Source organism: Catharus ustulatus, chromosome 5 (genome assembly GCF_009819885.2).
Source record: "Catharus ustulatus isolate bCatUst1 chromosome 5, bCatUst1.pri.v2, whole genome shotgun sequence".
NCBI classification, from domain to species: Eukaryota; Metazoa; Chordata; class Aves; order Passeriformes; family Turdidae; genus Catharus; species Catharus ustulatus.
In genome coordinates this window covers 34024927-34049125 of record NC_046225.1, presented here as the reverse complement: position 1 = coordinate 34049125, position 24199 = coordinate 34024927, and the positions used below count along the sequence as shown (strand labels likewise).

General features: G+C 42.1%; 1 protein-coding gene across 3 annotated transcripts in view; it reads left to right on the top strand.

The window, feature by feature from the left end:
• Window positions 1-24199, top strand: part of NPY1R (neuropeptide Y receptor Y1) — a 49273-nt gene that overhangs the window by 13839 nt on the left and 11235 nt on the right. Inside the window, exon 4 of one of the 3 annotated variants that reach the window (XM_033061048.1) lies at window positions 5952-6417. The exons of the other annotated variants lie outside the window; for them this stretch is intronic. Within the exon in view, the coding sequence (XP_032916939.1) occupies window positions 5952-5971 (20 nt within the window). The 3' untranslated portion in view covers window positions 5972-6417. Of the gene's footprint in view, window positions 1-5951; window positions 6418-24199 lie in introns of those variants that run through there. 3 annotated transcript variants of the gene reach the window in all.

Here is a 24199-nt window from a genome sequence, read left to right as displayed (position 1 = left end):
TGACTTCAGTAAGTGCATATTTAAGCTTGAACAGCAGCCCCAGTTTCTGGAAAAGCCTTTTTACTTTGCAAATGTTTCAATGCTGACATGTTGTCGTTTATTGCTTTTATTAATCCATTAAGGAAGATCCAAGTAACCTTTCATATAGAAGTATTGTCACTTACTTCATTCTGCTAACCAAATTTGGTGTAAGAAGCTTTTAGATAGACCTTTTAAACTATATTTGAGTTATACAAGCACTGTTAGAAAAGCATTGAATATAACAGTAGCTTGGTGCAGTTGTTCTCTTACAAGTTTGGGGAAGATCGGGAGTATGCAGGCAAAAGCATTTTTATCAATTTTAAAAAAACATTTTTATCCTTCCCAAGTAAGGAAAAGAATGGAAGAGCCACGCTTGCCTGCTACATTTGCAGCAGCCATCCAACCACGTCATCAATAGATGGGGCAACAAGTATGCTCTTAGTCTGAGCTAGGCAGTGCAACATGGGAAGGAGAACCATGGGGCCCAACACTTATGGAGCACAATCAAGAGTTGTGGTAATACAGTTTTATTCTCTATGGATATATGAGAGGAGACTTGAGGCACATATGGTGGGCTGAGAACAGGCCATGGAGACATGGAATCTGAATAGTAATAATTTCCTACCTGTGGTAGGAAATGCATGACAATTATCAGTTCCTAGGCTAAGCTTTAGTAAAGGTGTTTGTCGAAGTTTGTGTTTGGGGCATTTTTATTTTTTAAATAAACCAGAATAATTTGAGTAGTAAAATCCAGTTTAGCATGGTTCCTTTGTTAGAAAACTTGTTATTGAAAGTGCTGACTGTACAAATTATTCTTTTGCAACTCTAGAGCTGGATGAATTTGAAAGAGTTCTGATTGCTTTAAAATACTTCTTTGCTTATTAGGTACGATAAAGCAGTGATAAAGCAATGATAAAGCAATGATAAAGCAATGATTCTGATGAGGATGTATGCCATGCTACTAGTTTTAAATTAAGGACACAAGTGTTATTCAAATATTTTAGCTAAAAATTGGTGCTAGCCCTGTCACACAGGGTTTTACCATTTAATTTCTTGGATAGTTTTCTTAGAAATGCAGTGCTGTTTGTACAATGACTATGATTACGGTTAGGCGAAATAAAGAGACATACGAAACCTCTCTGCTCAGAACCTGTATTTTTAAATGATTTCTTAAACCATATCCTCTTTCCACCAAACACCACTCCAATCTGTGTTTTTAGTTCAGGGTAGCACAGAGAGCCTTGAAAATCTCGCTGAAGGCTTCATTCTTCTTCTGCCATTACTGATCTAATCTGAAAGCTATGCTGATTTTTCAGTGGTCTTTGGAAGAAGATCCCTGCTAACAGGAGTTAATTATACCTCAAACTATTCTGCTGCTGTGCTGTATAGTTAGCCAGAATTCAAGATCAGATGAAGCGCTTTGATTAGACAGAAACTGAGATAAATATGTTCCTTATGCAATGCTATTAAAAACCACCTTTTATACAGTGCTGTTTCCAGAACAACAGGAAGACAAGTTCCAAGTGAGCCTGGGTTTAAGAAGCTCAGTCTCTACTTCCTTTAAGTGTTCTGTTTACAGCTCTTTACACCGATCCTCTGTATTCACATTGCAAGCAGCCACTGCTGGGACCACTGAAATGACAATCACACAGACCTCTTGGCAGGTATGGTACACGATTAAGCAATCCCTTTCCCCACCTTTCTCTCTTCCCACACCTATGTATCACAAGCACATATCAGACTAAAAGGTAAACTAAACTGTGGCATAGATCCAGTTTAAGAACAATAAACCTAACAATAAAGAAGAGATTTGAATGGGGGAATTGGTCCTATTTGTCAGTTGGTTACACAAGCACTTGTTCTGGTGTGAAGGCAGACGTCGGTGGGAGGAATGAGTGAATGTCTAAAGATGGGAATGCACAGTGCTTTGGCTGACATGGCCATGTAAATATACTAGTCAAACTGCAACCTAACTTTTTAATAAGGAAAATACTTCTTAATTCATCAGTGTTAGTTAGCTCTGACCTGCTATGAGGTCAACTGTTTTGGGTGGCCCCCATTGTGTGGGCCACTGGTTTTGCCAATCAAAAAGGCTTAGCTGGACTTCATCTAGAGCCTGAGTACTTGATGCTTTAAAGGAACCTTCTCTTGTCTTAGGATTTAAACTTTGCATTCTGAAAACCATTTTTGCTTTTCCATATAGAAACACCTTTCATGAACACTGTGCTGCAGAAACTGTAAACTCTCTTCCAAGAAATATAAAAATCATGGAAGTATGCATTTTCTAGTAAACTCTACAACTCTAGTGAGTCTTTGGATTCCAAAACCAAGTATTTCTGTGGTTTTTTCCCTTTTCTTCACCTGGAAATTGTGTGGGAGAGACAGATAGTTGCAGGGCTACATCCAATGAGAAAAGAAAGGGTTATGTAACTGAGTCAAAACTGAGTTCAAGAAACTGCTGTGGTCAAGATTCCATTGATTCTATGGTTCTATGACTAGGCTAAGCAATGTCACTAGCCCTGATATTTTAGCTTTCTCCAAGCATATTCTGCTATGCCAGTAGGTTCAAACACTCTTGCTAAAACAAATCACTTTTACCAGCAATTAATGTGTTGAATCACTGTGAACTTCAATTTTAAATTCACTTTCAAAGTTTTAACTTAGAAGGAATTGCCTTGATTCAGCTAAGCTTAAGAAATCATATATGACTCAGCCTGTATACTCCCTTGTAAAGTGCTCAGAGACTGATATGTGATACACATAAAATGAGAGAGCTTATTTACTGTGTTCACTGAAGCTCGTTTGTGTCTAATATTTAAGTTTGAACAGCAGCATTTTTTGAAAGAGAGAAGTAATAACTAAGATCTGAAATGTGAAATTGTTTTAACTGAGGTTCAGTCCAGTCCCTAAGATATATAGAAGTGCACTTTATATTAATATCCAGTCTGGAGATCTTTTAACTGAATGTATTAACAAATAATTTCAAGGACATATATCTGGTTTGCACATTAAAACTTTTGCATATAAATGTGTAATAAATGCATATAAACCCATTGTTAGACATATTGGAAAGATTACTTCAAATAAAGTGATTGAATCAAAAATCTAGAGGTTTTTAGAATACTGTAACTTCTTGACTTTTCCAAACTTTCACAGTACAGTATAATTTGACTTTGACATATTCTGTCACATTTCTAAAAAGACATGGCTATAGCCTAGTTTTTTGACTAACAGCCTTTTTCTCAATAAGTTCGCATTCATAAGATGGACATAAAATCTAGGAGATCAAAATGGATCAAAATGGAGTTCCTCTCTGGGCTCACTACGAATTTTGACAGAGGAAAAGGTAGTAGGAGGTGCTAATTTTCCTTTATGTTCCAGGCCTATTGGAATTTGGCTAACACTGGCATACTCCTGGGTGTTCTCATTCTATTCTGTGGAGTTTTATGATTACACTTCTGCTCTGTTCCTTTTTAAATAAAAAGTATATTACTCTTTCTGGCCAACCCTTCAGATAATCTTACCAGCTCTCTCACTTAAAACATGCAAAAAATTTGATGGCCAGTTTTCTAAAATCTAAGATTTTCATTACATATGGTAATATACAGGTAACTATGTCTGAATCATACAGTATATGAAATGAACGCAATATACTATAACATAAGTTTTTAACAGAAAAAATTGATTACCATCACTAGCTATTCATATCATTGTCTTAGGTTTTACCCCGTTGATCCCCTTTGGCATCTTCTTAGAATTGCTTTGAATTTATAATTTGTGATGCTGGGAGTTTTAAATGTAATACTAGGTTACATTTGATTGACTCAGTATTAAATATCAAGGCCCTGCTGTGAGCCTACAGAAATCCATAGGAACAAACTTTCATTGCAATATAATATATGAATTCTTTACTGCACTTGGATTCATGGAGTTGCTGCATGTGAGCTATGCATTTTCTTGTGTCCTGATTATTTCAGAAAACCTGCTCAGAATTTTGCTGTCCCCTTTCAATGACAATTAGTGCACACCCCTGCAGATTCCTGGATTCAGGGTTTTGGAAGAAATCCGTAGCTGCCTTCCCCTAGACAAAACTGGGAAGCTGGGAAGGATGAATCTGCTGAGAAAGATAAGAGATAATTCCAACTGCTGAAAAAGCTGCTTAAGAGACTCATAAGTCTTTCTAAGTTGCAGAATTTTATATACATATATATATATATGATGTAATGGACAGAACAATTCTCCAAGGGACAGGGTATCTACACAGACAGCCTGCCTTTGAAGTAATGGCTCTCTTGGAAAACCTTTCCTCATGAACCTGAAAGAAATATTTCCATATCCAAGTAAGATGAGTAAGGTAAATTTGCCAGAGTGAGTGCTCAACCCAGGAAGTCCCATTACAACAATTCTGTCCAAAAGAAGGCCAAAAAAAAAATCAAAAGTCAATGAAGGTGGGAAACAATAAAAAGCTGGTAGAGCACTGAGGACGAAAAAAAAAATAGCATTGGCAAACAAAGTCACTGATTTAGTGCCAATGTTCTTTTTGACTACGGGTTAGACAGAGAAATGACATTTGCAGCTATCTCCCTCCAGGCACCAGATTGCTAAGAGAGGCAACAAAGCTTGCAAATGCTTTGGTAAAGTTCCAGTATGATGAATGGATGAGGAAAATGTGTAACAGCTTCTCTGAACACTGAAATTTGAGTTGAAATAATAGCATAGCTTTTTTTTCCTCCCAAGATCAAAAAGAAAAGTTAATTCAAGGAAATACATGGTTTGAGTTGTATGTGAATAAGTTTTGAACTTTGTAAAAAAAAATAAATGATACCTTCAGGTTTCTAAAAAGTTTTAAAACATTTTTTTCCATAATCTTGATAAAATTTGGTGTAAAATGCTGTTGCGAGATAAGAAAATTAAATTCTGCCATTAAATGTTCAAAATTAGTTGTTTCAGCTTTTTTTTTTCAAATAAAACATAACATTTTGGTAAAACTATAAAACAAAGCACTAAGAGGCATCTAAAATCCTCTCCTCCTCTCTGGGAAAAAAACCCACGTTCATTGAAAGAAGCCAAATTTTACGAATAACATGGTTCCAAATAAATGACAGTTTTGGGGTTTTTGGCACTTTATAAAGATGCACTGATAGAACTTCTCCAGTTCTTACACACTCTCATAACATCCCAGATGTTATATGTGACTCCACAATAAATTACAACCCTTTTAATGTAAATGAAAACCATTTGTGTTCTTCTATAATTTTGTAAGGTCCCTGTACAATAGTTCTATAGAGAATGGGACTGGAGAATTCGAAAAGGACATGGAGTGGCTGTAACAACTTTTTACCCTCTTTTCCTAAAGGAGGTAGTAACTCAAGTGAAAAACTGCATAATTGGAGGCACTGCAAAGGAAAAATAGTAGGGAAGCTTGGAAACATAACTTTTAGACCAGATTCATTTTAGAAATTGTAATAACATTTGTTGCTTTAAAAAGTGAGTTTGCACATTGCCTAAGATCAAAAGGACTTCAGAAAAGTCAGAAAATTAGTCATATATCTTCATTTTTTAAAAGCATAAGATTAATATTATAGAAATTCATTAATCCCTTCTAACTCGTATTTCTCTTTTCAGTAAGTTAACTCCTACCTTTGTACATTTTTCCACATTCTCACCACACACAGAGGTCACATTCTTTTCTGTGATTTTTTCATAAAAACACTAAAGTACAGTGTCTACTGTGCTTACTCTCTGGTACTATGTGTATTAGAATGTTTATCTGAGGAAGAATAAGCAGAGAGATGTGTGGGTGATAGCTTTGTTATTGTGGAAAGACTAAGCTTGAGAAATAAGCAGTAGTCACTATGGCAACGAAGTTAAACTCACCATGTACCAATGTAAGGTTTTTAAAATTCAATTTTTATTTTTTTTTTAATTAGATGTAACATACAAACAATGAAGGAACAAGCAAATGTTGATTTACAGTCCAATTCTTCTAACAACATCAAGCTCTATGCACAGATCCTGGGGTGCTGGAAAATGAAGAAAAACTGAAAAGAAGGGGCAAGAGAAAATAATGAGAGAAAAGAATAAATGCATAATAATTTATCAGTCTTTCTTAGCACTGTTACCTTGGTATAAGCTTTAATTTTTTCTCAGCAGATACTTAACAACTGACTTTACAGAAATTAAATGCACTTTTCTACTCATGACTTAGTTTCAGGCATATGACTGAATGTCATAACTCATCCACTGAAAGCTGGGACAGTCTGTTTGGACTGTTCATAGGGCTACTGGTGAGCTTTCAGCTATTTAATAAAGTATTTGGTTGGATGAAAGCAGCTGACAGCACATATAAACAACATGCATGGTCTGTCTTTAAAGCTGAGCTATAGTAATAATGAATTGTTAGTGGGACAATGGTGTCAATCATTAGTAAAATAAAAGTGATTATATAATTTGATGTATCTTCATATTTGCATATATGAATATACACAAGTGTGTGGATATAGACAGAAATTAGCTATAGATATAGGCAGATATATACACACACAATGTTATGGAAGAGGTTTTCTTTTACATTAACAACCATGAATGTATAAACCTGTAATGCAGTACTGTACACAGACACTCTCTGATTGATTACACTGTCATTGCAACAATTTCCCAAGATCGATTTTCAAACCATAACAATTCTTAACACTTACTCTTTTAGGAAAATTAATGCACTTCAGAGCCAAGGCTAGTTTACTGCATCTCATTTACATTTCATACCTATCGCTAGCATTTAGCTTTGTTAAACAGTGAAAAAAAATTGCAGTATAAGATTCCTAAAAATGCAGCTTCCCAAGCTGTTGTGCTTTCCTCTTGGCTCTTTTGGGGTCATACAATGCTAGAAAAGACTGCCTGGGATATCCATTCAATTCCTGTGCCATAGCAGAGCTGTCCTTTGTTCTGCATGTAAGCCTTCCTGTTGATTCTTAGGAACAAATTTCTGTGGCTGCTATAAATTGAACAGTTTTGTCAAAAGCACTAGAGGTAATAAAAATTAGCTACAAGAAAACAAAATCCTTTGTATTACCAGCAATTTAATTTCTGTAAGTCAGCTGAAAGGGGAAAAAAACCCTAGATTAAGCATTATGAACATTGTAGCTCATTCCAACAAGTGACACAAATCCTCAGTTTTACAATATTGGAAGTTCTTCCTCAATGTTTTTAAAGGAGAGAGAGAACTAGACTGCTGAAAACGTATACGTGTGTGGAATGAAATGTAACAGATTGGAGGAAATATGCACTTTTCAGTCCATTCCTGAAATTCTGATGCTGACAAATGGTGATTTGTCTTTGTTCCAAATGCAACTCTTACAGCATTTTGCAAGATCAAACCCTCTAATAAAATATAACATAGCAATTAGTAACTACATTCCCAGTGAGCTGCTGGAAGGCATTTAGATGCCACAGTAATGCTATAATCACCACTCAAAAGAAACAGCTATAAAGAATGTATAACTTAGTTAAATTGAGGAAAGCGCATATTTTTATAGTATTACTTTCTGCTTAGACTTAAATGATTATTTATAGAATTAGGACTGTCAGTTACTAAAACAAATAAATGTAACTGGTCCTTTGTCTCCTTTGTTTCCCTGGCTACAATGTGTGCAGTGCACCAGTAAGGACCGTAATATCTGTATGTCCAACCTGCTGCTTTCTTCCGTCTTATCTCCTTTATTCGTGGACCCACAGGTGATATTTTTCTTTTTTTCCACTGAACTGCTGTTTTCATTATACTGACAAGATGCCGTTAGGTAACAGGGAAGCTGATTACTGAGTGAGGTGAAAATGACTTGTTGCAACTCCATCAGCCCCATTTAGGGGAATAATTGTGATTTCTCTACTTATCAGTCAGAATTCATGTGGCCAAAATTTAGGCACTCAATTTTCAAAATTGCAAATAAATTATTGATCTGATTATGATCACCAGGAACTTTTCTGAATTAGAGCCCCCCAAATTAATATTTTGCATCAGTTATGAGAGAATGACACAGTTTTTAAAAATGTAAGTAAAATTGCTTTTCTTTTAAGGTTGCAATTCCTGCTTCATATTGGTTACCATAATGACTTAGATAGTTTCCTAACAAATCTTTTACTACTTAAAGGTACCCACACATCCACAAAGCCGTTTGAACTGAAAGCAAGAAGAGGTTAATTACAGGCTGAATAACATGAATCCTTTATTGATTATAATTTTGGGGCAAACAGCTCATGACTGATGTGGGAAGTAACAAACTGATAGATGATCAAGGTTTAGAGAGAAATTAAAACTTTGATCTAAAGATGCATACTTTTTCAGTTTTAGCTAATAGAATTAACATAAATTCCAATTGGTTAGAGTACTCAAGCGGTAAATCCAAAATGTTAATTTTTTAAATTCATGAATGTATTAACTAACATTCAGATAGTAAAGGTTAGGAAATTATGCTCTCAATAATATAATGTGAAAAAAACTAAACTATCCCCCACCAATTCCACAGAGATTTTTTCTTACTTTATGCCTTTTCTGAAAGCTTGAATAACTCACAGAAAGAGCGAAGTAGAATTTACGGAGGCAACCACCTCACCTGTCTCCTCATAAATAGATTGCATTCATCTTAGCTTCTCTCTCCTTGATTACATTTCATATTTGAAATTACAGTAATTTCACGACCATAAGGCGCACCGGAATATAAGGCGCACCCCCCGGGAGCCGGCACATTTTGCAACTTTGTAGATCAGATAAGGCGCACCGGTCTATAAGGCGCACCGGTTTTTTTTTTTGCAGCGAGGCTCCGCCCCCAGCTCCTCCCGCGTGCTTGCTGGCCGAGGCCCCGCCTCAATCCGGTAGCCATTGGCTCCCGGGCCTGCCTGTACCCGGCAGGGCCGGGCTATGCCCACCGCCGCTCCGTGCAGCATCCCCAGGGCCCCGCTGTTCTGGGAGTTCCCTGGCGCTCCGGGTGACCCAATGCCGGCAGGCTTGCCCCGTGCCGCCGCTGCCCCGATTCCAACTGCTTGCCCCCTCCCCGCGCGGCAGCCGCTCCGATTCCGGCGGCTTTCCACCCCCCGCGCGGCGGCCGCTGTGCTTCCGGCGGCTTTCACCCCCCCCCGCGCGGCGGCCGCTGTGCTTCCGGCGGCTTTCGCCCCCCCCGCGCGGCGGCCGCTGTGCTTCCGGCGACTTTCACCCCCCCCGCGCGGCGGCCGCTGTGCTTCCGGCGGCTTTCGCCCCCCCCGCGCGGCGGCCGATCCGATTCCTGCGGCTTTCACACCCCCCGCACGGGAGCCGTCCCGATGCCGGCGGGCCCGCCCCGCGCAGGGGAGGCCCCGATGCCGGCGGGCTGGCCCCGCGCGGGGGAGGCCCCGATGCCGGCGGGGACGCCCCGATGGCGGCGGGCCCGCCCCGCGCGGCGGAGGCCCCATTGCTGGCGGGCCGGCCCCGTGCGGGGGAGGCCCCGATGCCGGCGGGGACGCCGCGATGCCGGCGGGGACGCCCCAATGGCGGCGGGCCCGCCCCGCGCGGCGGAGGCCCCGATGGCGGTGGGCCCGCCCCGCGCGGGGGAGGCCCCGATGCCGGTAGGCCCGCCCCGCACAGGGGAGGCCCTGATGCCGGCGGGGACGCCGCGATGCCGGCGGGCCCGCCCCGCACGGGGGAGGCCCCGATGCCGGCGGGGACGCCGCGATGCCGGCGGGGACGCCCTGATGGCGGCGGGCCCGCCCCGCGCGGCGGAGGCCCCGATGGCGGCGGGCCCGCCCCGCGCGGGGGAGGCCCCGATGGCGGCGGGGACGCCCCGTGCGGGGGCGGCCCCGATGCCGGCGGGGGAGGCCCCGATGCCGGCGGGGACGCCCCGCGCGGGGGAGGCCCCGATGCCGGCGGGGACGCCGCGATGCCGGCGGGGACGCCCCGATGGCGGCGGGCCCGCCCCGCGCGGCGGAGGCCCCGATGCCGGCGGGCCCGCCCCGCGTGGGGAGGCCCCGATGCCCGCGGGGACGCCCCGCGCGGGGGAGGCCCCGATGCCGGCGGACCCGCCCCACGCGGGGGAGGCCCCGATGCCGGCGGGGACGCCGCGATGCCGGCGGGGACGCCCCGATGGCGGCGGGCCCGCCCCGCGCGGCGGAGGCCCCGATGCTGGCGGGCCCGCCCCGCGCGGGGGAGGCCCCGATGCCGGCGGGGACGCCCCGTGCGGGGGCGGCCCCGATGCCGGCGGGGACGCCGCGATGCCAGCGGGGACGCCCCGATGGCGGCGGGCCCGCCCCGCGCGGCGGAGGCCCCGATGCCGGCGGGCCCGCCCCACGCGGGGGAGGCCCCGATGCCGGCGGGCCCGCCCCACGTGGGGGAGGCCCCGATGCCGGCGGGGACGCCCCGATGCCGGCGGGCACGCCCCGATTGCGGCGGTCCCGCCCCGCGCGGCGGAAGCCCCATTGCCGGTGGGCCGGCCCCGTGCGGGGGAGGCTCCGATGCCGGCGGGTCCGCCCCACGCGGGGGAGGCCCCAATGCCGGCGGGGACGCCCCGCGCGGGCTCTCACTTCCGGGGTGGCAAATGTCGCAACTTTGTAGATCAGATAAGGCGCACCGGACTATAAGGCGCACTTCCGGTTTTGGGGGGAGATTTTAGTCAAAAGGGTGCGCCTTATAGTCGTGAAATTACTGTATTATTATCCTAAATTATTTCCTGTTTCAAATACAGATTTTTCAATCCAATCTTGCATGCATCTCACTGAGGTGCCTAATCGCCTTCATACTGGAAAAAATTACTTGAAAAACTTGTTCTTTCTAAACCAAGACTGATTCATACATAAGGGAACATCTAGACAAGATTATTTTTCAGCATACAACACAAGGTATGAAAATGGTAAAAGACCTGAAGACTATAAAATATAGAATCCTGCTGATCCTGTAGGAAAAGGCCTTCTATATCAGGATCTATATCTAAGTACTCAATATTTCAGGAGAAAAAGTAAGGATTTTAGCTGCTCAAAGGCTGTGTTTTGCCTGATCACCCCAACTGTGACTGCAATTCATGCAGCTGAAGAGCCGACTGGATAACAAGCCAAGGAAGTTTGAATAGGGACTACATTGAAAACAAGATTTTTGGTCCAGGACTAAAATATTCATCAAACATTTAGTTCATTTACCTTCTTCCATTCTTCCTCCTGTTGCTGGAAACCAACCACTTCCTATTCAAACTAAATGTTACAGTAAATCTCAGTACTAGTCACTGTCTATGCTGTTCAGAGCAATTGGTTATAACAGCATAGCAAAATTAAAATATGCGGCACATGCAGCAGCCCTGTCTGTCACACCCCTAGGCTAACTTCAGAGAGGGTTAAGGTGCAACATAAATCAGTCCAGAAGGGGAGTTTGGGAAATTTATCCCTCTGAGGCAACTTTTTTTCTTGTTTCCACTTGTGGAGGGATCAGAAGAGCCCAAAGGAGAATGAGTCCAGAGTAGTACATGTTTGCCTGGCTAAGTCAGTGTATCTCAGAAAAGGAGCAGCAGTCTTGACACAGATACATAAGATTCTTGTACTCTCTTGCAAAGTGTCAGTAGTTCCAAATTCAGTCTTGTGTAAAAACAAGAAAAGTTCTCAATGATAACTGCCAGGTTATTTTTAACTCCAGTGGGACCTAAATATTTTATTAAACATTAAATATTTTATTAAACACATTAAAGTATGTGTTTGTGGAGTCATATGAAATTCCTGATACCTTGTTTTAATTAAAAAAAAAAAAAAAAACTTTTGTTCTCTAAGCATGTTTGACTTCCCATCAATAAACATTTTTGCACACTTGATTTCTTAGTTCTTAGTAGTGTTTCTACCGTCCTAGTAAAAAAAAAAAAAAAAAAAAGTCAAAAGATTGTTTTCTTATGCTAAGTTAACATACTAGTTTGTCAGACTGGGGGATGTTTTCTCAGCAGGGAAGTAATTATTTTGAAAACAATGGATTTTTCTTAATGATATCTTAAACTTTCATAAAATACCCAGGGCTTCAAGCCAAATCCACAGCATGAGTTTGACTCTTTCATCAGTGATTGCACTGATAACCATGCATTACAAATGATCCTTATTCTACTAATAAGTGTGTAATAAATAGATATATCCAAAAGCTAGCACAATTAGTGTGTTGAAATCAGCCCTTAATGCCCCTCTATGTGCTGGTGGACACAGCATTTCTCAGGGAGAAAGGTTGTGTGATGCTCTGTTGCCTGTTCTAGCAGTTGAGAAGCTTGGCATGGATTAGGGCCATGTTATCACTTGCGCCTTTTTGACTCCATGAGCTGTGCTGCACAGCAGGTGATAAAACAAGTCAGAAATTATAATTCTAGGCAACATGCAACATGTAGCAAAAAGGGACTTTCAATGATTTCATCTCAATTTTTGTAAATGCAAAGAAATTATGGAAGTCTGTAATATAGTACTTAGCATTTTTCTGTCTGAGAGCTACTTTTGATCTCAATCCTGCCTCAGTCATTTAGCTTTAGGATGCTTCAATGCCATTAACTGAAATGAGATAGATTACATTAAGCAAAAAGATTGCAGCAGTTTTCAGGAAAAAACATGCTAAAACTCCATTAACTTGCCAGAATTGAACTTCTCTGTTGAACTCTAACTCTTCAAAGCTTCCTCTTGATAAATGCAAGACTCTGGCTATGGCGTTTTAAATAATACTCATTTAGAGCTTTAGATTTAGTTTATAAGTTTTTAATTTGAAATATTCCCATTTATCAGTCATATATTTTATTGCTTATTATGATTATTTAATATAATTTAATATAATTTAAGAGATGTTACTCATTATAACATACATAAATTCTCTGAATCCAGCTGTTTTCATCACTGCCAAACTTCTGTTATTTTTTACTTCTGAATTTGACTGCTGAAATTTATGAACAGAAGCAGGAATATTTTAAATCTTAAATTATGACAATCCATTATTGTAAAAACATTTTTCTGTGTGAGATAAGTATTGCAATAATATTTGTTTGCTCAGGTTGGGAATGGTCAGGGAATAATAATTTTAATAATTATTCTTATTTTGTAGAATATGCAGCACATTGAACACATCTCCATTTTTATCTACTTTCACCTCCTTAAATAATTCTAATCAATTAGAATAATGTATTTTTTGTTTGGAAAAAAAAAGTATAATTTTTAATTATTCTAAAATTTTACTTGAATTTCTGTATTCTACAAACTTCTGCCTTCTTCGCTCAACTCCTTTTTCAAAGAAAGTTCCAGGGAATGTAACTCTATTAAAAACATAGCATATGTAAATCTCCTCTTATTTCAGACTGCATTTTGTGTCAAGACTTTTCTACAAGTAGGTAACTCTTTTCTTAAAAGAGTCTAAAATTAATATTTTGATATTGATGTGTCTCAAATGTACTGATTATTTTATTAAGGAAAAAATCGAGATTGAAATAAATTGTTTTTCAATACAAATAAATCTAAGATTATTTCTCTTTCTTCCATGGTTGCTAAAATCTACACTTCTCTGATGCAACCAGCACATAGACAGAAGAATATAAAAGCATCAATTTTTTTTTTTTTAATTTCTCGAGAGCAAGCTGTTACTTTTAAAAAAGTTTAGCCTCATCGTTTTTGGAAGTCTGGAGTTCATTATTAACATGGCTATGTAGCTAGTTAGTTTTGCAAAATTATTTTAACACAGGATGGTGTATACTTCTAAGTGGTAGAAAGCAGGAGAGCTTTCAATATTACGCGTAATATATATCTGTACAAAACTGTTAACTAGACTGTAGTGATTACTGGTGATTACTGATTTTATTTCAACGAGGGTTTTTAAGTACAGTAATTTCACGACCATAAGGCACACCGGATTATAAGGTGCACCCCTCGGGAGTCGGCAACTTTCGCAACTTTGTTAATCATATAAGGTGCACCAGACTATAAGGCGCACTATTTTTTTGCAGCGAGGAGCAGCGCGACGTGCAACAAAGTAACAAATTATTGGCAGGTGCTCAATTTGCAAACATTTTTCAAAGACTGGTGTAGCCTTTAAACGCAGCCCCAGGCGCCCTCCCCGTGCAGCGGGCCCCGGCACTCCCGCCTGCCCCCGGCGCCGGCTGGCACGGCTCACAGCTCCTGGCTCCCATCGCGCGGCCGCGCTGCGTCCTGGCTTCCTCTCAGCCGGCAGCGGCGCCGCTTCCCAGTGCTTTCCTGCGGCGCTTTTTCACTGCTTTTTCGCCGCTTTTACATGCCGCTTTTTCGCTGCTTTTTCGTTGCTTTCCCGTGGTGCTTTTTCGCCACTTTCCCGCGGCGCTTTTTCGCTGCTTTTTCACCGCTTTCCCACGGTGCTTTTTCGCCGCTTTTCGGTGCTTTTCCAGGGTGCTTTTTCGCCGCATTTTGGCCACTTTTCCGCAGCACTTTTTCGCCACTTTTTCACCGCAGCACTTTTTCGCCGTGTTTTTTCGCCACTTTTCAGCACTTTCCAGTGGTGTTTTTTCGCTGCTTTTTGCCACTTTCCCATGGCGCTTTTTCATCACTTTTTCGCTGCTTTTCCACAGCACTTTTTCACCACTTTTCAGTGCTTTCCTGGGGCGCTTTTTCGCCACTTTTCTGTGGTGCTATTTCACTGCTTTTCCGTGCTTTCCCATGGCGCTTTTTCGCTGCTTTTTGGAGCTTTCCCAGGGTGCTTTTTTGCCTCATTTTCGTCACTTTTCCACAGCACTTTTTCACCGCTTTTTCACCGCTTTTCAGCACTTTCCTGCGGCGCTTTTTCGCCACTTTTCTGCAGCGCTTTTTCGCTGCTTTTCCACGCTTTCTCACAGCCCTTTTTTGCCGCTTTTTTGCCGCTTTTCTGCAGTGCTTTTTTGCCACTTTTCGGTGCTTTCCCGTGGGGCTTTTTCACCGCTTTCCTGCGGTGTTTTTTCGCGGTGCTTTTTTGCTGTTTCTCGGCGCTTTCCCGGGGCGCTTCTTGGCGCTTCCCCGTGGCCGTGCCACTTTCCCCTGCTTCTCCCCAGCCAGTGGCCACACCAGTTCCTGGTTTCCCCCGCTCAGCTCGCAGCTCGCACTTCCAGGTTTGCAAATTTCTGAACTTTGTACATCAGATAAGGCGCACCGGACTATAAGGCGCACTTCTGGGTTCGGGGGAAAATTTTAGTCAAAAGGGTGCACCTTATAGACATGAAATTACTGTATCAGTTATTCCTAAAAGTTGTTTGTGTTCTGATGTGTGGCTACAGCAAATAAGAATTTTTCAAAACGATGGCATCTTATGCTTTACTCTGCAGTAATTTAATCAAAGGGAATCCACCTTCTAGACCTGGTCTGAGAAAATTTGTCTGAAGTCATCTGGAATAGTCTAGGCAAGTGCACATGGCCAAAGTACCATAGAAATAGTAATCTCCATACAGAGAAAAAATTTCTGAGCTACAGTTGTCTCATTTCTTGCTGTTCTTTAGTCCTACAGCAGAGATTAAGATTCCTCCATCTGTATTTCTGCCAAAGTCTAAGTTCCAGATCTGGAATTGATTGTTACCTATTGAAACTGGTATCTGTCATCGTGTGCCCCTAGAAAGTCCCCTCTGTGGTTCTTATCATTATGGTATAAAGTACAGTAGAAAAACAATGCATTTACAATAGAACCACAAATCATAGTGGTATCGATAGAAAATGTGCAATAAGATCTTTCTGAGAGTTATTAAGTACCCTATAGACACAGCTTGTAGCAAGCAACATATTTTATGATGCAGAAAAGTTCCTCTTTACCCTTCCTGCCTTTATTAATCTTGTAGATTTTTTCCAAGTTGGGTGTCAGTGTAACGTTTGGAAACATTCCTTTCTGACAGGTATTGATAGATCCCGGCTAGAGAGGGTTTATTTGGGTTGGGGGGAGGCTGGTTGGTTGGTTGGTTGGTTGGTTTGTTTGCTTGCTTGGTTTGGTTTGGGTTTTTATATTTTTTTACGTATGGTCATAATTTTACAGCAAGGGTGCCTCCTAGAAGAGCTGATAATGTACCAAGGGACTGTGGTCATATAAATCTCAAGTGCCAAGCAATGCAATGCTTTTCTCTAAACAAAGCAGAAATGTTGCATGTAGAGTATTTTCTCCAAATATATCTGGGGAGATTCTCCCAGGCTTTGAGATCTTACATCTCAGCAGTACTGAATTGTGTCAAGGAGATGCACTATGAATGCTAATGCTTGAAGTCTTGCTTGTCCTTACAATATGTCATGTTAGTCCTTACAGTATCTGCAGTGCAGCAGTCATCTTGAGCAATTAAAAAATACACTGTGACTGTCTTGTGAGTTCCTCAAGCTTAGAAATTAAGAAGCCTTATTCCTCTCTGTTCAAAGATAGTCAACAGGCCTCAAATCCTACTTAATTAATAGATACTACTTTAAATGAGGTGCATCGTCTGAATAATAAAAAATATTCTGAAAAGTTATGCAGCTTATGTCTGTCTGGAAGGGGGAACATTTCTCTCCACTAATCCTTCAAAATTCTTTTCAAGTTTGATGACTGCCATGTCAAAGTTGCACAAAGATCTCTACAGGATGCCACTGATCACCCAGGGATAATGAGACAGACAGTTCACTGCTATTTGTAAAGTACTGCTGACTGGTCCGTGCACAGCCTTATGTGGACACTGGAGGAAAAACTGACAAAAATAGATCCAGCTTAGAATCTAAAGGTCTGACTTTTGTGGAAGAACAGCTTTTGTCTACTTTCAGAAAGGAATGCTGCTGGTCAAACAACATACTGGTATTTCAATATGCACTTATTTTAAATGTATAATGAGTTTCCTTGGTTTGTACTTATTTACAAGAAAAAAATGCCATGGTTTGAATTTGGAAACTAAATGATAGGCTTTTAATGATTGAAGTAATATGAGCATACCTCAGTCTGAAGTGTTATAATGATAATTTTATGACACACTGCAAACTTGCCATTGTTAATTATGAAAAAGAATACCTAGATAACATGTAAAACATTTTTATTTGTGTAACAAAGTGCCCATTTTTTCTTTTAGCATAGCTTTAGAGTGATGATAATTTCTACTCAAAGACTAATTGGATCACATTTAGGTGTGGGGGGTTTTTTTGTCCAAGATCTGTGTAAATAAATTTTTGTCATAAAGACTGTGTAGCACTGACAGGAAAGTTCACTGATACTGTGAGAAATGGGATAAGACAAAACACATGTCTATTCATGCAGAAACCTCAAAACTAGGAACATATATTTTAAGATTTGGCTTCTCTGATTATTGAATAACGGGAAACAATGGTTTCTGCAGAAGTTCCAATATATCTACATTTTTTTAAAATACAGTTTTAGCTCAGCATTTAATGATCTGAAAAAAAACTTGCTTCACACAGTTCTGGTATTAATTTTATAACCCTTATGAAGAAATAAAATTTTGGATCAGTATTCTCTCAATTTAGGCCATAATGGAACACAGCTTTCTGTGGCAGTTCATGTTATTATTACCATTGGACACAACCTCACATAGCTTCAAAATCTTTTACCCACTTACATTTATTGCAAGCAATTAAAACTGATTATCTATAAAATATATGTAAGGGAAAAAAACATATGCTGCCTTCAAGTATTTCCAAGGCTACAGAAACAAAAAAAAAAAAAAAAGGATAATGGATGACTGCATATCAATGAAACATTTCTCTAAACAGGATTTCATCTTAGCTGAAGTGTATGCAGTGTTTCTTATGTAAAAAGCCAGCCCCATAATGCTAAATCCGGACATCCATGGCACTCCACAGTCACTTGTCTTTTCCCAGTATCTCTGGTATCATCCTACTAACTTACCCAAATTTTGCTTTTTAACCAGAAATAGGACCAGCTAAATAATACAAATCCTGTCACTCCAGTGGTGGCAACAGTCTCCCTTGAAGAGCATGCAGATGAGGAGGACCAGGTCTTTGTTTTTGGAGGTATTCTCACTTAACTACCACATTTCTCTTCTTGATGATAGGAAAAGGTAAAGGGAGTTAGTAAGTATGCCATGATTTTGAGGGGAGAAGAAACTTCAAGTCTGTCCTTACTCCTGACTGAGCTTCAGTCAAAAGTCCTCCATGTGTGTCTCTGACACGGTGCTGGAGCAGCCAGCAGAATTTCATATTTGGGTAACCCAGCACATTTTCATGCCATGAGAGGAGGAGGCAGGTAGACTGCAGTGGTTACCTAGGTATCACCAGCTCAACCCCATTTTGAAAGAAACCTGAAAATCTGAAAAGTCAATCTAATTAAAGCATTCTAGGAGTGGCTACTGAATCAACATTTCCCGTTATGTTATCATTAGGATCCAATTTAGTTTATGGGTTATAATATGATACTGTATGCTATATCACAAACTGATACTACAATCAGTGTATATAATATATTACTGGATGCTATACTTCCCATAAATTTCAGGCTTCACCTGTCTTTGAAGTATGACTCCATATCTATGTGTAATTTAGCAATTTATGTTCAGTGTCTTCTGCTGACATGAAATATCAGTGTCATCAATTCTTAGAATAATACATATTTTTATGTTTCCAAGGCTTTGTTTACTTGTTTGTTTCATTAGAAAACCATTATTCTCTTTCACAAGGCCAAAGATCAGTCCTTTTCTCAAGGGCTTTCCACGAGTCATTCTACTCAGGAATAATTTCTGTGGTATCTAAAATGTCACTAATTTCTTCTTATCTCTGATTTGACCATGAGTAAACGACTACAGACTGTGCACTCTGCAGTGTTAAAAATGTTATCAAAACATTTTTCATCTTGAACAATATGATTCTCTCAGGACACAGGTCCATCAGCAAGGTCTGTTTATAACCTTGAGTGTTCAAAATTTCACGAGAGGGAAAGGGCAAGGCTCAGTCATATGTTGTGGCAACTGCATGGAAACCACCAGGTTATAATGTTTCCAGGAATGAGAGGAAGGATAGGGGATATATCACACCTGTACCAAGAGCAATGGATGATTATCTCAGAATTCATGGGACCCTACTTTCTCTTGCACTAACGGAAAACTAGGATTTGAAAACACATAAGTGGTGAGGCTTAACTTCTTCAATACAAGCTGACATACAAGACAGAATTCTAAGTTTCTGTTGAGTATTACAGGAACCAAGATATTACTCCCTTTTCATACTCAAAAGAGAGGAGCAGAGCTCAATGTTTCTTAAATGTCTCTAACCTTCCACTTTCCATATTGCTTTACGCCATGTTGGGGATCGGGGGGTTTTGTTCCCTTACCTTTTTTTCCTCTTTGGAGAATTTTCCCCATTATTATGCTAAGAAAGTCTGCCAGGGCAGCAACCCCAACTTTTGATTGCTCAAGACAAAGGGATGGTTGCAGGCTGCCTCCCTCCCTCAGTCACTGGCGGGGTTTGGGGGTCTGCAAGGCTGGTCATTTTTTTTGTCCTTGGGACTCTCAGCAGTCAGAATGAGGAGGAGCAAGGTTCTCTGCGGTCGGATTTGCCCTGCACCCTGCTCTGCTACAGCCTCCTGCTGCTGAGAACAGCGCTGAGCACCAGGACCCAAACAGCGAGCGGGGAGACTCCCTCCACCCTTCTCCACCTGGGACACTGCCCTGCCACCTCCGCCTCCCTGCTCCCGCCTGCTGCTGCCAGGACCGTGCGGAGGAGAAGACTGTCTGTGACTGGAAAAGGGACTGGAACTGAGTTATTTGTTCTATTTTTGTCACTGATTTTCATAGCTGATGTTGTTCTTGTTTGTCTTGTAGATATATTAGTAAAGAACTGTTATTCCTAAACTGATATCTTTGCCTGAGAGCCCCTTAATTTCCAAATAATAATAAATTGGAGAGAGGAGATTTTCACTCTCCATTTCAGGAGGAGCTCCTGCCTTTTTCTTGGCAGTACCTGTCCACCAAACCAGGACAGGACAATATATACACTCCTCTTTGCAAATGCACAGCTAAACCAGCGCAAAATGGAAACCTTAGGTGACAAGCATCTACAACTGTTTCAGATCAGACTTTACATGCAAGCTCATCATACCTGTTATAAACAACCTTGTGCACCTCCTCCCTCCTCCCACTTTCCAACCACCTCCTCTGTCCCTATTAAATAGATTTTAGTATCAAGATAAAGAAAAACACACACATTTGATTTTTTAATGACTTGTGCAAAGTCACTAAAGAAACTTACTGAATTTAAAGCCTCTGCTATATAAAGTAAGTAAGGACTTGAGGGATTACAATAAGGTTTCTCTCAGGTCATGAAAAGGAGGTATTTATTCCATTTTCACTGTAGTTCTACATGAAAAAATGCAACACACCTGTAAAATTTAAAAAAAAATAATCTCTCTGAATTTGGATTAGCTTCAAATAACAAAACAAAACTGAAATAATTTTATTCACTAATTCACAATACTTTTTAGTGAAATTAGACATTTTGACAGTTTGTGAAATAAATAAGTAGCATGTTTACTCCATTGAGCTCTAGTAAAGGGAGAATTTGCAATTTTTAAACAGAAGCTACAACTCAAAACTGGATTTTTCTACAATTGTCTCACTTCTATGAATTCTTGTAAATTGAAGTTTGCTTAGGTCCACCGCATTACCTTCAGTTACATGTGGCCCTTCTCAGCCTCACACTTAGGCAGAGGAAAAAGGGCTGAAGCTGCCTCTAAGATGTTAACAGTCTCAGCAACTTTCAAAATTCGCCCCTATTAGCTTTTCATATCAGTCAGGTTGGACCATACATCTCAGCTTTGCCCCTATGCTGCTCTTAAGTGTTCTCTACAAAACTCTTATAATTTTTACACATTCACACTATAGACTTTCCATACTGCAACTGAAAGACGAACTATTAAAATATCTGTTAAAAAAACCCCACTCTTACAGAAAAAAAACTCCTCTGACAGGTAATTCCTGAACAAAAAACAAATTCCAAAGATGTGTTAGAATCAAACTAGTAACTGGTGATTTCCAAAAGAATCCTGAGAAGACACAGAAACTTTAAACCTACAGCAGTCACAAAAAGCTCATAGTGGAGGAAAATTAAATGCAAATGTGAAGTGCAGTTTTGATGGCATGAGTTAAAGGAGAGTTGCAAATTACTTTGCTACTTGCTGGGGAATGAGTGTTCTTCTTGGAAAAAGGTAGGCACATAGGCCATTTTCCTGTATTTAACATTAATGGCAATCTCTGGTACATGTATTGAATGGGAAATATCTATTGGTTCTTTTAGCTTTCAATATTGAAAGAATGAGACAATACAAACTAGGAATTTCAGTTTCAATTTCTGTCGTGCTGAACAGAGTCTGAAAAGGACAGCCAGCCAGGCTGGCGCTACCAGCCTTCCTACCAAGTGGGCTAAGGCTGTCCCAAAGTGAGCAGCAACAAGCCTGAATGCTCCTTGGTGCCGGACAGAAGGCAGGACTGACCTGAAGGCATGCATGAGGTTTGTTATTTCAGGCTTGGGAAGCCCAACTAATCTATACTGCTGTGATTTTATTTTTTAAAAATTAAACAGAAAACTCACAGACACACCACAGGCAGACTGCACTCACAAGAACAAACGAGAAAAGGAATTCCGGACGACAGAGACCTGCCTGGGCAGCCAGAGACATAGTTCCAAGCCTCCCAGACAGGCTGATGGAGGCCAGAGTTCTCAAGATATTATTGAAAGAGGTCACTGCTGGGGTTGGTGATTATGGGCCTGTCATAGCGGGTATGGGACCAGCAGAAAGCTGACGGGCCAACAGTGTCTTCTTCTATAGGACCAAGGGCTTAATGTGAGCTCAGGTTTCCCCTCAAGTGAGAAGAGAGAGACTCTCATCCTCCTTACAGAGACATCCTTCTCCCCACATAGTCAAAGGAGCAATGTGGCAAATGGCTCATGAGCCTCAAACCTCACTTTGTTTACAGGGAGATCATCCAGGTCTGAGCAAGAAAGATGACCAGTAGGCCCCTCCATGGGGATGCTCATATGGGACTGAAGCCCTATGCCCAGAGCACCTTTCTTCTGCCCTCCTCCACTCTTTCTTATCCATCCTTCTTCCCTCATTCTCTTCCCTTAGTCCTCCTAGTCATTCTTCCTTCCTTTTGCTTTTCCACAACCTGCACCTTTTCTCCCCTATTTCCTGCACCCCCTTCCTTAGCAGTAGCTCTTGCTGCTGGGGGAAGGGATACAGCACAGGTTAGCAATCTTTTAACTTGTCTGAGACTCTAGATATATGCTTTAGGGTATGAAGAGAGAAGTCCTGTAAACAGGGACAGGCAGAAGAAGCACCTCCGTGCAAAACTTTACTCTCAGGGTGTTTCACTATGTAACTTTTTCTCCCATCCATGGATTGTGTGTTATTTTTTTTGTTGTTGTTGTTGTTACAGTAATTTCAAGACTATAAGGTGCACCCTTTTGACTAAAATTTTGGTCCGAACCCAGAAGTGCACCTTATACTCTGGAGCGCCTTATATGTGGACAAAGTTCAGAAATTTGCCAAGCCGGAAGTGTGAGCTGTGAGTTGCTACAAAGAAACAAACCCCAAACACTGACAAAATGTCTTGGGTTACAATACATGATGTGATCAACGTACAGTAATTTCACGAATACAAGCCGCACCATTTTGACTAAGATTTGGCTCCTAAACCGGAAATGCGGCTAATACTCAGGAGCGGCTAATATGTAAATAATTTTCTGACATTTACAACCTCAGAAGTGCCAGCCAGAGTGCCGAGCTGAGCAGCTGCAAAGCCGGCATTTCGCGATTGTTACAAATTGCTACTCTGTTGCGCCGCGGGTGGAGCCTGGATCCCTGCAGGCAGCACAGGGGGCGGGGAGAGAGGCGGGAGAGCTGTCTCCTTCCCTCCTCTGCTGCAGCCCGGGGGAGAGACGGGGGGGCCCCGTGCTGCCGTTGCCGCGGCTCGGGGAGGAGGCGGGGTGCTCCGTCCCCGCCCGCCGCAGCAGGAGCAGGTAGGCTCCATCCTGGCCCGCCGCTGCCATGGCAGGAGCGGGGAAGCTCCATCCCCGCCCACCGCCGATGCCGTAGGAGCGGGAGAAGCTCTGTCCCTGCCTCCCACCGTGGGGCAGCGCCGGGCCGGGGTGACCAAGCCCAGTGGCAGTGGCGACCGGCCCCAAGCAGCAGTGCCGAGCAGTGGCTGGCCCCGGTGGCGGCGTCGAGGGGCCCCACCGAGCGGTCCCGCCGAGTGGCAGCGCTGGGCTGGGCCACCTGCCCCGTTGGCAGCCCCGAGCGGACCGAGCCTGCACAGCCTTAGCTCAGCCAGTAAACCCCGCCCTCCCGCGGTTCTGTTACTAATTGGCAACTTTGTTGCACACGGGTCCTCGCTGCGAACGACAGAGCGGCTTATACTTGGGTGCGGCTTATTTATGGACAAAAACCGAAATGTTTGCCAACACCCAGAGATGCGGCTTATACTCAGTGCGGCTTGTATTCGCAAATTTACTGTATCTATTCTATCACTATCTGTTGTGACCAGGTGGGGCAGTGATCTTTATCTCTGTGGGAGATACTCTGCTAATGGGCCATCCATTGAAACCAGTATGGCCTTGTTTTTTATCTTTGCACCCCCCATCCATCCTCCAGGGAGGTATCTTCTGCTAATGGCCCATTGAGTCACACTGTGGGACCGATAAAATTTCTTTATCCCATTGAGAATTTCTCAAGCCAGGGGGAAGAGCCAAGCCTTTCCTACCTAGATGAAAACTGAAATTCTAGGATACCGAGTAGCCCTTTCTCTACTGGACTCTAGAAAAAAAAAGAGATTTCTCCACATCACTACTAGACCTCTGGAAGGAAACTGCACCTTCTATAAGACCACTGCTTCAACTAAACCACATCTGTCACTGCAAGAAGACTGCAGCCACTATTTAATCAAACTACTGTCAATACCGTGCCTGACAGGGTGTCAGGCTGTACTCTGACTTTGTCAGTGTTTGGAGTTTGTTTCTTTGTAGTACTGTATTTCTATTTTAATTTCCCTAGTAAAGAACTGTTATTCCTAATTCCCATATCTTTACCTGAGAGCCGCTTGATTTCAAAATTACAATAATTTGGAGGGAGGAGTTTTACATTCTCCATTTCAAAGAGAGGCTCCTGCCTTTCTTAGCAGATACCTGTCCTCCAAACTAAGATAGAAAGTCAGAGCACAACCTGAAACCCTGTCAGGGTGACACCTGTCAGTCAGGGTGTTGGTAG